Source organism: Mytilus edulis, chromosome 14 (assembly GCF_963676685.1).
Source record: "Mytilus edulis chromosome 14, xbMytEdul2.2, whole genome shotgun sequence".
Taxonomy (NCBI): domain Eukaryota; kingdom Metazoa; phylum Mollusca; class Bivalvia; order Mytilida; family Mytilidae; genus Mytilus; species Mytilus edulis.
The window spans coordinates 9,101,187-9,115,004 of NC_092357.1; the positions used below are offsets into that span (position 1 = coordinate 9,101,187).

The 13,818-nt window shown below is 32.5% G+C and overlaps 1 protein-coding gene across 1 annotated transcript; it reads left to right on the plus strand.

Annotated features, from left to right (window-relative positions):
* The first annotated feature begins 737 nt into the window (after nt 1-737).
* Nucleotides 738-2,752, plus strand: LOC139503957 (uncharacterized). Its single transcript, XM_071294000.1, has 2 exons — nt 738-1,299; nt 2,331-2,752. The coding sequence occupies exons 1-2, from the start codon at nt 939-941 to the stop codon at nt 2,750-2,752; spliced, it is 783 nt and encodes a 260-aa protein (XP_071150101.1). The 5' UTR covers nt 738-938.
* The last annotated feature ends 11,066 nt before the right edge of the window (nt 2,753-13,818 follow it).

A 13,818-nucleotide genomic window follows, 5' to 3' on the forward strand; every position in this document is an offset into this window, starting at 1 on the left:
GACTATACAAATAATATATATATATACAAGTCTAAATTGAAAACTACGTTCAAACCTATGATTGCGTTGGATACAAACCGCAATTTTTATACGTGTGCATGTAAAACAAATTTCGTTGTAGAAAGGTCTAAATACAGCACAAACAACATTTTCCAAAAGACAAAAAAAAGTGAAAAAGTATATTTAAACAAAACGCATTTGACTAACAGGTAAAACAACTGATGTTCTTTAACCCTGCTGACTGCCATTGGCGATTGACAAATAAAATTGATCACAAGATGTACCAAAATGGATCTTAATTTAAATTTAATACTAAACAGAAAAATATAAACTTGTTGCCCAGATGTTATGCCACAAACATAAGGTGTCAATATCTTTTTGTGTACACCAGATCCGGATTTCGACGGTAAATGTCTCTTCAGTGATGTTAGGGATCGAAACGGTATTTGGAAGGCCATATAATTTACCCTCAATTTAAGATAGACTCTTGAATTTTAAGAGTCAATATAGAATGAACGGATCATATAAACCAGAGGGAAAATATGATACAAGCCCAAACGAAAAAAATATAAACAAGTCTAAATTGAAATCTACGTTAAAACCTATGATATATATATGATTACGTGGAAATACTATTTGAGTGAGAAAAGTTTCGTATATATACTGTCATGAATTGAACCCTAAGATAACCCTGTTTATCTTTTAAAGATACTTACATACACCTACGTCTATGAAATCCTTCTGACATAGGATTATTAGAACAACTAACTTTCATAATGAAGTGTATTCTATCTGCATTTCACTTTGTATTCTGGCATTCTCTGTGAAAAGTGAAACTCAATAATTTCGTGTACGATAAGATTCGTGACCTAGTGCGAGAAGAAATACAGAACTTTCACAATCTAAAGATTTTTTAATTGGAGTCAAAGGTTATTACAATGAATGAACATATTAATAGACAGGATGTCCAAATTCAAAATCAGGAGAAACGAATCAAAGAGCAACAGATGTACATACGGGGTCAGGATATACACATTCGTAAGCACAACAGACAGATTAACGAACTTAGTGAACATATTTATAAACAGGAAGGAGTGGCAATGAACAATAAGAGTCAGATACCATCAGTAAGCATCGTTAAAGGGAGTCTTTTGACACAAGCAGAACCCGGTGAATCTGTAAACCACTTCAACCATTCATTCAGAGGCAAGGCACTACGTCGGTCTATAAAGGCAATTCCTGGAAAGAAAACCGGAAAATGGAAAGAAAAAACCTCCGTGACTAAACGATTGGAATCAGGTATGACATATGAAATCAGGTATGATATATGAAACTTAGGTGTGACATATGAAACAAGTTAACATAGTCTTAACTATTGTTGACCAAATTTGTTTTCTTTGATACATTTACTATCAGTTTATTGACGAGGAATATAGTTTTAGGTAGCTGTCTCATTCTTTGCACTCCTAGTTTTTTGTTTTTCTTTTCATTGTTTTACTTTTTCCGACTTAGTCATTGTTGAAAACAAATTTGTATGCGGACTCTTTGTGTGTATTCGCCGGGGACGAGTGTTGTATGAACTGTCAAGAACTCGGAATGTGTATTGCAATTGCATTACAATAACGTATTGCTCCATATGTTAATAATGTTAATGTATTCGACAGATAGACAGTCATGTCATGATCAGCAAGATTAACTCCAATTTTACATGTTGTATACGGCGTCAATTTTTAGGTTCAAAACTTTAATGTGTAAATAGGTGCATGTGACACATAAAATCAATGCCAATAAACAGTGAATGCAGACACGGGTCAAAATTCTGAAGCGTAGAAAAAAACAAACAATCGGACAATGTTCGGTATTTCTTACTTTTCTGTTGAAATTGGTACTTATTTTATAACTAATAATTGTTAATTTTGAGCGATGTAATATTGTTGACCATGCAATATTCTTTTCGGGATGTAAACTCCTAAATGAAATACATGCGATTTTGTCTGTCTTTCAATTAAAAAACAATGTACTAAATTAGATGCCTAGGATAAAAATTTGAAAAGTGTCTTCAAATGTCAGTTGTGTGTGTACTCGGCTCTAATCAGGAGAAATAGCTCACTGAAGTTGGCACTACATGTGTTTTCTTATTACAAAAACAATTATACTTAAAGACAGTTAACAGTTATAGTTTATCTACACACTTAACATCTTTGCGATAAGAATGTTATAAGCTTGTTTTAAAGGACTAATAACATTAAGGGTACTACTTTTATAGACATATAAAAAAAAGTAAAGCTACATATAAATGAATAGTATGTAATCATAATTCGAATTTGTAGGTATAAGTTCTATTAACATGGTAGCTTTCTATGCCTACATGAATACAGGAGAGGAACACCCCGGACAACATCAAATACTTGTCTTTGATGTCATCAAGACAAATGTTGGACTTGCATACAATAAACACAACGGTATGTTCAGTGCCCCAAATCACGGATACTATGTTCTTACTTGGACAGTTGCATGTGGGACATACAGCGCGGTATATTCCCAGCTGGTCATAAATTCAGATCCTTTTGGAAGCATATTTACAAATAGAGATGAAATCAACGACATACATACCGTGACGGGAATGGTCGTTGCAGAATTGAACCAAGGAGACGTGGTGTATATACGTACTCATCCTACCGATAGAATAAAAGGACGTATTATTAGCCAGGACGATATACGTACCAGTTTCGCGGGCTGGAAAATATTTTGAAATAAAAATTAGTATAACTTATATTTCAACTTTATTATATGGTATACATGCTAAGGGGATAAAGACAAAGACACTTTAGACAAATATACAAATAAGGAGATGTGCTATGATTACCAACTATTTACCATAGCTGCGGAACCTTTAAGTTAGCTCTTATGTCCTTATGCTATTTTTTGACTATTTGCGGACCATATAGCTACGGATTTTTCCTATTTTAAAACGTTCGGAATTGCGACCCAGGTTCAGGTTGCACTTTTTTCCAAAATACTTTATTGTTTATAATCTATGGAAAGCTTATCAATATACATAGTTCGTTTTGTAAACATATTTTGGCGTTAATATTGAGTCACTGATAAGGTCTTTGCATTGGAACTAAACACATTTATTCTAAAAACAGTTGTTGGCATGACACGGGTTATGTTCTTCTCATATATGTTATGATGGTATGATACTAAACCCCTAACGGGAAGGATTGTGCCTGATGTTCATATGATGAAATCATAATCTTTCAGTCAGTTTAATTGAAGTCTGGAGCTGTTATGTCAGTTAACTGCTAGTAGTTTGTTGTTATTTATGTATTATTGTCATTTTGTTTATTTTCTTTGGTTACATCTTCTGACATCAGACTCGGACTTCTCTTGAACTGAATTTTAATGTGCGTATTGTTATGCGTTTACTTTTCTACATTGGTTAGAGGTATAGGGGGAGGGTTGAGATCTCACAAACATGTTTAACCCCGTCGCATTTTTGCGCCTGTCCCAAGTAAGGAGCCTCTGGCCTTTGTTAGTCTTGTATTATTTTAATTTTAGTATATCGTGTACAATTTGGAAATTAGTATGGCGTTCATAATCACTGGACTAGTATATATTTGTTTAGGGGCCAGCTGAAGGACGCCTCCGGGTGCGGGAATTTCACGCTACATTGAAGACCTGCTGGTGACCCTCTGCTGTTTTTTTTTTTTATTTGGTCGGGTTGTTGTCTCTTTGACACATTCCCCATTTCCATTCTCAATTTTAATTTTATAGTTCGTTTTGTTAGATGTTTTTAGGATATGACGTACTTATTTATGTTTGAATATTCATTTTATTAACACTATTATATAATAACTCTATTTGTATACATTCTCCACCTATTTTGTTCAGCCATCTTGAATCTCGTTGTGACGTCACAAAAAAACAAGAAAAGATAAAATTTGGGGAAATAAGTGCGACCTAGATCTTGGACGAAATTCCGATGTTTTGAAATAGGAAAAATCCGTAGCTCTATTGTCCGCAAATAGTCATAAGCTAACATAAGAACATATAAGCTACGGTTCTGCAGCTTCTTTCTACCAGAGATCATAGCAAACATTTCTGATTGCTGCTTTACCTAATTAGTTATGTTTTATTGTTTGGAATTTACTTTAACGAACCCAAACTTCTTTTTTCGAATGAAAGAAATCATTTTCCCACCAACATTTTCCAAGTGAAATATCTTTTTCCTGGAAGCAGTTGGAATTCTACGAGACAATTTTGGTAAGAAGAACTCGGATAGCTTTTCAAAACTGATCTATGAAAACCTTCAACCTACTACGTACATAAAACAAAATTATCATACAACCATGCCAGGAGCCTGGAATTCAGCGGATGTCGTTTGTTGCTACATAATATACATATTTATAGTTTAGTTTATTGTTTTCCATATTGATCAGGTTGCTAGTTTCACATGATTGAACTGTTTTTTTTTTTTTATCTCGAACTGCTTGATGTGTAGTATGTGTTTATTGTTGTAGACTGAACAGTGACTAAAGTTGCAATATTTAAGTCACTTGGTACCTGGTGGAGAAGTGTTTCATTTTCAATTACGTCACATTTAACGAAATAGTTTTTTTCAATATAGTTATGATTCGTAAATATCGATCAATCTCAGTCTGTGTTTGTCAAAGCACAGATGTAACCAAGTAACGATTGACAAAACTGGTACCTATTGGGCATAATCTTAAATGAGTAGGAAAAATAATACTGGAAGATACAAAAAGGAGAATTAAAGCTAATAAATCGCGATCGAAACAAGACAGATTGAAATGCTTAGAAAAAACTTTCAACTAAGGAAGTATATCTTCCTAGAATAAGATGGATGATCTCGAATGCTCTGACAGAATATGTTTTATATCTCATTTATAATATGTAGATAAGCGGATTGGTACTTGACTATAACAGTCGTTTAATTGTTTTTAGTTTTTGATTTTGCCATTCGATAAAAGACTGTCGGTTTTGAATTTTTCTTTGATTGCGGTATTTTTTTTAAACTATATTTCGATCACTGAGAAATCGCCAAATTTATCAGTCATGATGTATATATAAAAAAAAGAAGATGTGATATGATTGCAAAAGAGACAACTCTCCACAAGAGATCAAAATTACCAACTATAGGTCACCGTACGACCTTCAGCAATAAACAAAGCCCATACCGCATAGTCAGCTATAACCCCCCCCCCCCCCCCCCCCCCCCGATAAGACAAAGTACATTAGATTAACCTAATAAGCCAAAAATGTACAAACAAGAATTGACTCATGTAACAAAGATATTGATAGGTATTCGGATATGCTGTATAATGACAATGGAATACATTTTACATACATGTACTAACTACACTTCAAAAAGTATTTCACAAAAAATATGATATATCATCACACAAGTAATATGTTTCTTGTACAAATATTTGGCTCATCATAGTATGAATGCTACAAATGAAATAAATAAATAATAATGTTGTGATGTATTTATCATTTATCTGGCGAAAAAAATATCAAAAGAAAAATCACAGAAATACCGATTTCCGAGGAATATTCAAAACAAAAAATCCCTAATCAAATGGCAAAATCAAAAGCTCAAACAAATCAAACGAACAGATATCAACTATCATATTCCTGACTTGGAAATATTGGATTGAACCTAGATTTAGAGCTAGATACACCTCACACTTAAATTAAATTCCTTAAAATTGACAATTATATTGACAACTATGAAAAACGTATTGTCTTGTACAACAAATTATGTAAATATACACAGGAACTAGTGTATTTCCTGATATATATAGGTTCTTACATTAGATTATCGGATTTATCCAATCGAGATGTTTAAATTGTTAAATTCTATTAAAATGCGATAATCCATTGTAACTATGTTAGAATCTGATTATGTTAGGATTATCAAATACACATGTTTTGTTAAACGTAAATCAACTTCGGGTGTCCTGCACATTCCACAAAGATTTCAATTTCATTAACATCTGTAAGCACATGTTTATACATTCTATGTACTGATAAACTTAATGACCCTTTAACTTGTCCAATCATCATCTAAGATCATTGCAACAAAGCTTTTATTTGTTTATATATACAATGGGTTACAATGTAGCAAAGGGTTAAATTGACAAATTATTATAAATATATTAAAATATTTTAAAAAAATATACACATTTTCATATTCTATTGATATAAGATAATAGATGAAAATGTGTTTGCAGTCGTATGCAATATACCGTAACCTTTAAACAGGCAAGGTTTTGGTCATTCATTTGTCTATTCAATAAGCGACAAAAATGTGTTAACGATGCAATGGTTACAATTTGGTACGATTAACGCGCTTCTTTTCTATATGAGACTTATCAGTCGTACAAGCTAAAATAAACTTATGCCGGCCGACCAATTAAATCAAAAAGCTTTGACAAGATTCCGTAATGTTGGGCTAAATACAACAAGTGAAAGTGATGTGTACAAGATTTAAGTCTAATTCATAATGATTTTTAAATAGCAATTTTTACTGGAGTTTATATCTTTGAAGAATTGATAGAGACTTAACATCTAAGTCATTCGTATTGGGAGTGCCATAATTTTTTGCTCGTGTATTATTTTATATTTCAATCGTGTAACAACGCAAAGTATGTGAACATATCTAACATTGTTTTTTTTCGAGTTGCAGTCAATAGCCTTAAATCTCAGTTATACCCACTTTGCAGAACCTATAATTCTTTTGATTATTGTCAAATTGATTTTGCATTCTTCTCAATAACTGTATATTGCTGCAGTTGCATGAATATTTCCTCTATAAGAGTATTTATTTATAAATAACAACAGGTGGCTTTGGTCATTAGTTTTTTCCCATTTAACACATATTCATAAAACAAAGGCTTTTAAATATATGGTTCTCAGCAATCCTGCTGAATATAAAACCAATAAAGCGTTCATTTCAATTTATTAGACAATGCACATTATGAAAATATCAATATATAATGACAGTAAATGCTATAGTGACAGTATTTGACCTCCCGTTCCCATTCGGCAGTTTCTGTTGTATTAGGTCGATTGGTTACATCATCCTTAATTGTATTTAGAAGAAATATGAAGATGTGGTATGATTGCAATGAAACAGCTATCCATGGTTAAAAAAGGAAGAAGACAAAGGAAAATGATAGTTTACAAGAAACAACACAGAAAACTAACACAAAGCAACACGAACGATTCTCATTGCGTAGCCTTGACTCACAAAAAAACAGCAAGCTACAAAGGGGCCAAAAAGTACTAGTTTAAAACCATAAGAAACGAGAAATACTTATGAACCACATCGAAAACGAAAACTACTGAACATCAGATTCCTGTTTACATTCTTAGCACTTCCATCATGTTTACGTTAAAAGAACACTTGAGACGGTATAAGGAGTTATGTATACACTGTTTAAGGGTTATGTTGCAAGTCCAGACTTTTCTATGTGTATGTAGTATGGTTTTAACGGAAAGAGGATATTTGTACACTTCATTGGTGATTTTGCAGTTTTGTACTTTAATAATAATGCTGGTGCACGACCCTTTGAATGTACCCAATTTTGATGATTGTCTCATTTTTCATCAGTTACCCATTTTACCCATTTTTGGGCTATTATCGTGAAAAATTTACAGCTTTAAACTAAACTATTTGTCATACTCCCAAAAACTAATCTAAATAAGTTTAACTTAGAAAATATAGGTAGTTGTTAATATAAGAAAGTTTTATCATATGTTGATGCTTTTTTCTTCCATTTTTTTCTCTCCCGTTTTTAGAACAAAATGCATATTCTTAGCAGTAATTAGTGAATAAATATCTATTCAAAAATAATGAAAAGAAAAAAGTGATTTCCGATGTAGCACATGTTTCTGGTAAAATCATTTCTTTTACCCCACACACATTTTCTAAAAATTTTGTCTAAAAAAACTGACTCAATTTGTAAAAAAATGTTACTAATTATTCGTACAAGTTTGATTAAAACTTATTTTAAATTCTATTATATCTTATCAAGTATTTTGAAAATAATTCCATAACGAGATTTCATCAATACTGAAACGTCAGAAGAATGCATCCTTAGGACGAAAATGTCATTATTTTGTTTTGATACGTTACAGTTTGAATATGCTTACTAGGAGTATATGCCAATGTCAGCTATAAAATATGTAGATTTCAATTTTTTAAAGACAAACTAGGGAAAGGGAAAACAAGACAATAACAATCAAAACCAAGGAGTAAACAAAGACTCATAAAACCAAAAGACATTTACATCAACAGTTAAGAATAATAAATAAGAAACAACACGAACTCCACTAAAAACCTGGAATGAAATCAGGTGCTCCGGAAGGGTAAGCATTTCCTGCACCGTATACGGCACCCGTCGTGTTATTTCTTTGTTCAGTTCGGTAATGATGAAAGGTTATTATAACTGAGGAAGAATATCAGATATGATTTCTGACAGACTTTTGTCATAATGGCCAATCATCTCATGATGGCGACCGTCAAAATTCTCGAGTGATGACCTTAATTTGATTTATTCATAGCTCTGTCTTAGCCTTCATTGAAATCTGAATAAGAGCGTTTAAAGATCAAAATCTTATAACACAGCTATGTCGAATCTGCGTTCATCCATGCATAGGAGAAGAACATGAAGAAAGACCACATTGTTTCATGGCATCTTAACATTGTATGAATACTTAATTTTAACCAATATTATGTTGAAGTCAATCTGAATAGACGGCAAATGCGTCAAAAGAGTAGTTCTATCCTGCCGCGTATGCAGGAAAATTTTGTGGTTCTCTTTTCTGTATTTTCCCCTAATTGTTCTCTATTCTTTACATTTTAGCACGGAAATATTTTGAATTCAATACAGTTGTATATTGTTTTCGTTATAACATATAACATGTATATGTATAAGTGTCTTGCCCATTAATTCCAAGTTTGCAAACAAGACACAAAAGAAACCAAAGGGATTCATACTCGCAAGTCGGAAACAAACTGGCAATGCCATGGCTAAATTTTCAAAAAAAAAGACAAACAATTGTGCACAAAACACAAGATAGAAAACTAAAGACTATATAGCTAGACAACACAAACTCCCTAACAAAATAATTATGTTGATCTCAGGTGCTTCGGAAGAATATGCAGATCCACCAATTCTCATCCGAGCCTTTATGCATTATTGGTCAGAGCACGTTGTTGTTTATTGTGCACAAAGTGTCAAAATTATAAAACTGTTTTGCGATTCCCTAGAGAAATACGCCAAATAAAATTTTATAATCGATCTCTCTACCTAGGCTAGTATAGGTTTCAAAATTCCTACCTTAAATTCCTTGCTTATTGGGTATTTTTCGTAATGAATCTCGACAAATTTCAAATATAATCAAGATAATAGTAAACTTCAGAGTTTTTGTAAAATGGTCTTCAAATGCTTTCAATTTGCTTTAATTAATTTCGAAACAGGTAAAAGTTAATTGTTTCTAATAGATAGTTTTCGGAATTCCTGTCTTATTTCTGGGATCGCCATGCATATATAAGGTAGTGGTCAATTGTTTCTATTAAATAGTTTTCGGAATGTTTGTCTTATTTCTGGGATAGCCATGCATATATAAGGTAGTGGTCAATTGTTTCTATTAAATAGTTTTCGGAATTCCTGTCTTATTTCTGGGATCGCCATGCATATATAAGGTAGTGGTCAATTGTTTCTATTAAATAGTTTTCGGGATGTTGTCTTATTTCTGGGATAGCCATGCATATATAAGGTAGTGGTCAATTGTTTCTATTAAATAGTTTTCGGAATTCCTGTCTTATTTCTGGGATCGCCATGCATATACAAGGTAGTGGTCAATTGTTTCTATTAAATAGTTTTCGGAATGTTTGTCTTATTTCTGGGATCGCAATGCATATATAAGGTAGTGCTCAATTGTTTCTATTAAAAAGTTTTCAGAATTCTTGTCTTATTTCTGGGATCGCCATGCATATACAAGGTAGTGGTCAATTGATTCTATTAAATAGTTTTCGGAATGTCTGTCTTATTTCTGGGATCGCCATGCATATATAAGGTAGTGGCTAATTGTTTCTGCTAACTAGTGTTCGGAATTCTTGTCTTATTTCTGGGATTCGCCATGCATTTATGATTTAGTGGTAAATTGTTTCTATTAAATGGTTTACGGAATTCTTGTCTTATTTCTGTGATCGCCATGCATATATAAGGTAGTGGTCAATTGTTTCTATTAAATAGTTTTTGAAATTCGTGTCTTATATCTGGGATTCGCCATGCATATATGATAAGGTAGTGGTCAATTGTTTCTATTGAATAGTTTTCGGAATTCTTGTCTTATTTCTGGGATTCGCCATGCATATATGATAGGGTTTGACAATGAGTTTGCCAAATATAGGAAAAACAGTGTAAATCTTGTCGTGACGCTCAACATATTTCCATTGATGATTTCTATCAAGAATGAAGATATAAAGGGTCCTGTTAAAATTATTGTTTGAACAGCTATTACAATACTCGTCACAAAAGCTCGGACTTCCCATGATCTCTTAAATATAAACTTCTGTTTCAGTCCTCTTCTCATTTGTCTTTCATCGCTTTTATTATTGTGTCGACAGTTGAAAATATCCGTAGTAAATTGATCATTTTGATTGTTCGTTGATGAATTCATTGCCGTTTGGTCTACTTGAAATAAATCTGTCTTGCTTTCGCCTGTAGAAGATTGGTCATTTTGATCGTCCATGAAAGAATTAATTGCCTTTTGGTTTTGAATAACATCATTCTTCCTTTTGCTTGAAGTAGTTTGGTCATTTTGATCGTTCTTGAGAAAATGTATTGCCCTCTGATCTTGAAATACACCTTTCTTCGTCGTCTTTTCTCTGTTATCTTCTTGTGACCTTGTGCTAGATTCTCCAGTAGCTAATGTAAATCTGTTGAAATCATTATCTATTGGCACAAACATTCCAGCTTCCATTTGTGTGCTATTATTTCCGTTCTCAAACCAAGGCTCATACTGTATGTCTTCTTTACTCACAAAAAAAATTTCAATGGACGTTTCATTTGCAATTTCGGTTTGCATTATCTTTTTATTCGTATCTTGTGGATAGATATGACTCGTGCGGTTGTCTCCGTCATCTGAGCTGCCTTCTAAATCTTCTATACGTTCTTGTGTACTTAATTCACTATTTATGAAACGGCTTGGTATTCGTTTTGGCGACTTTTGATCAAGTTCAATACGGTTTGACTTCATGTTGCCCCTATTTATCCTTCTTGCAAGAGTACCTGGCATCGGTTGTATTTTTCGTATCTTGAAATATGTTTTCCATAAATGAAAACAGGTGAGTATTGAAATCAAGATTACTAGAAATATTATAGATATTTGTGTTCCGAATCCAGCTATAACATAATATACATATCTGCTACCATATAATTGCTGAGCTGTGCATTCAAAAAACTGGTCTTCTTTTGGAATGAGAACCATTACTCCGAAAACAATGATAAATACAAAAATTAATAGAGCAGCCACAATGAAATATTTCTTTCTGTCAAATTGTTCTACAGTTCCAAAGTTGTACGATCTGACGGTTAGGTACCTTTGAAGACACATTAGAAAAAGAAAGCCGTAGGTCAAAGTTACTCCGAACGTCATCGTGAAAAGCTGTAATATGCATGTAAACATTAATCCATTCGTAACTTCTAGAAGAGGTAGAGATGCAAAAAATATAAAAGATAATCCTGTAACTACATCGCTGAAGCACATACCCAATATGACAAGATTATGAAATGATTTCCGTAGAACCTTAAAGCACACGATGATGTAGGTGATATTAACCAGAGATAGTATGCCAGCTGTTGTACAACATAATAATCTAATGAAAGATATTACATCATTGTTGTGTGCTATATTCGAAGTTGCCTGCAAAATAAAATAAAATTATCTTTTTAAGGCGGAAAATAAGCCTCAACTTATTTTAATCCATAATAGATGTGCGCCTAATTAGTTTAGTTTAAACATATTTTATTTGCTGAATTAAAGCAAAATGGATTAGACACAAGTAAATCATACTTATGAAGTCTTCTCAATAATACAATATAAAGTTACAATAATAGTATAATATAATGGACATGCATATAAAACAAACAGTTTATACAATATTATACTAGCTTTCATAGGTGAACAAACAGGGGAGAAAGTAAAAAGAGAAAAAGAAAGTTTGAAAAGTCGTATAATTCTGTGACGATGACTTGTGAATTGATGACAACGATGACGTTCCGTGTCAGTAATAATAACGCTCTATCAAGGCATAAGAAATCTGTTTGACCTTTTTATGAAATTTTGAACATGTTTGAAAATTTGAATATTTTGTTCTTCGAAAGTTCCAAGTGTCCGCAAAATAATAGTTTTGTATCTAAAACAAAGTTTTCATATAGCCAGTTAAGGTTATGGAATAAGGTTTTTCTACATAATGTGTATTTTGAGCAAACGAAGAAGTAATGGGAGACATCCTCAATATCGGACCCACAATGGCAAGAAGGATCATCTATAATATTAGCTCTAAATAGGTCATTGTTTAAGAATGAAGCGGAACATCGCAATTGCGTTAAGATAATATTTAATTTCCTTGGGCCGTTCAAATAAAACGTTTCAATTTTACATAATAGACTATCGTTTTTTAATTCTTTCTTAAATTTAGAAATAGAGTCGACACTGCGAATTTTTGGATCAAGTTTATTCCATTCACGTATAGTAGAGGGAATAAACGATTCAGTAGTAAGGGAAAGTCTACAAAATGGAACAAAAATATCATGACCATTTCGCAACGCGTAGTTGGTTGTACTTTGTACACAAGGAGGTACAAGATTACATAGATATTCTGGTGCATGCTTTTGGTTCATGTTATAAAAAGTAAAATCACAAAAATACTGAACTTAGAGGAAGATCAATTGGGAAAGTCCATAATCACATGGCAAAATCAAATAACAAAACGCATCAAAAACGAATGGACAAAAACTGTCATATTCCTGACTTGGTACAGGCATTTTCAAATGTAGAAAATGGTGGATTAAACCTGGTTCTATAGCGCTAACCCTCTCACTTTAATGACAGTCTCATCAATTTCCGATATTTTTACATTGATGCGTTAAATAAACAGACACAATAAATATAATAGTCAAAATATGGGTACAACAGTCATCATCGTTTAACAATTTTAAAAACATCTGTAATTTTCTTCTCCTTCTTCTTTCAAACAAGATTCTCAGCCAACCTCAGAATATAAAGTTTCAGTTTTTGTAAATATTGGTAGGCCTGTTACTGTTCTTCGGCCTCTAATTGCAAATTTTCTAATTTATTTGATTAGCCTATTCCACAATTATCCCACACTTCCGTGGCATATTCGAAAATTGGTCGTATAAAAACTAAGTATAGTTTTTCTAAATTATTTCGAGATAATCGGTATTTAAGTTTACGTAAAACATTTAAGTGTTTCTTTACACTTATAATTATACTTTCAATATGATTGTTCCATTTTGCGTCACTACTGAAATTCAAAGGTAGCAGTTCCGCTCCATATTATATTTAATAAATCCTTAAGAGATGGAATATACCCAACTAGCTGGAAGATTGATACCCATTTTCAAAAAGGGAGATTCATCTATGCCATCAAATTATAGACCGATAGCCTTAATTAGTTGTGTAGGAAAAGTTATGGAAAGAGTTGTGTTTAAGCACTTATACAATCATTTAAAAGCTAATAAATTAATTTATGAG

Coding starts and splice junctions, on each gene's coding strand:
- LOC139503957 (XM_071294000.1), top strand. CDS start 939: ATGAATGAACATATTAATAGACAGGATGTCCAAATTCAAAATCAGGAG. Junction 1,300..2,330: donor GACTAAACGATTGGAATCAG/GTATGACATATG, acceptor TCGAATTTGTAG/GTATAAGTTCTATTAACATG.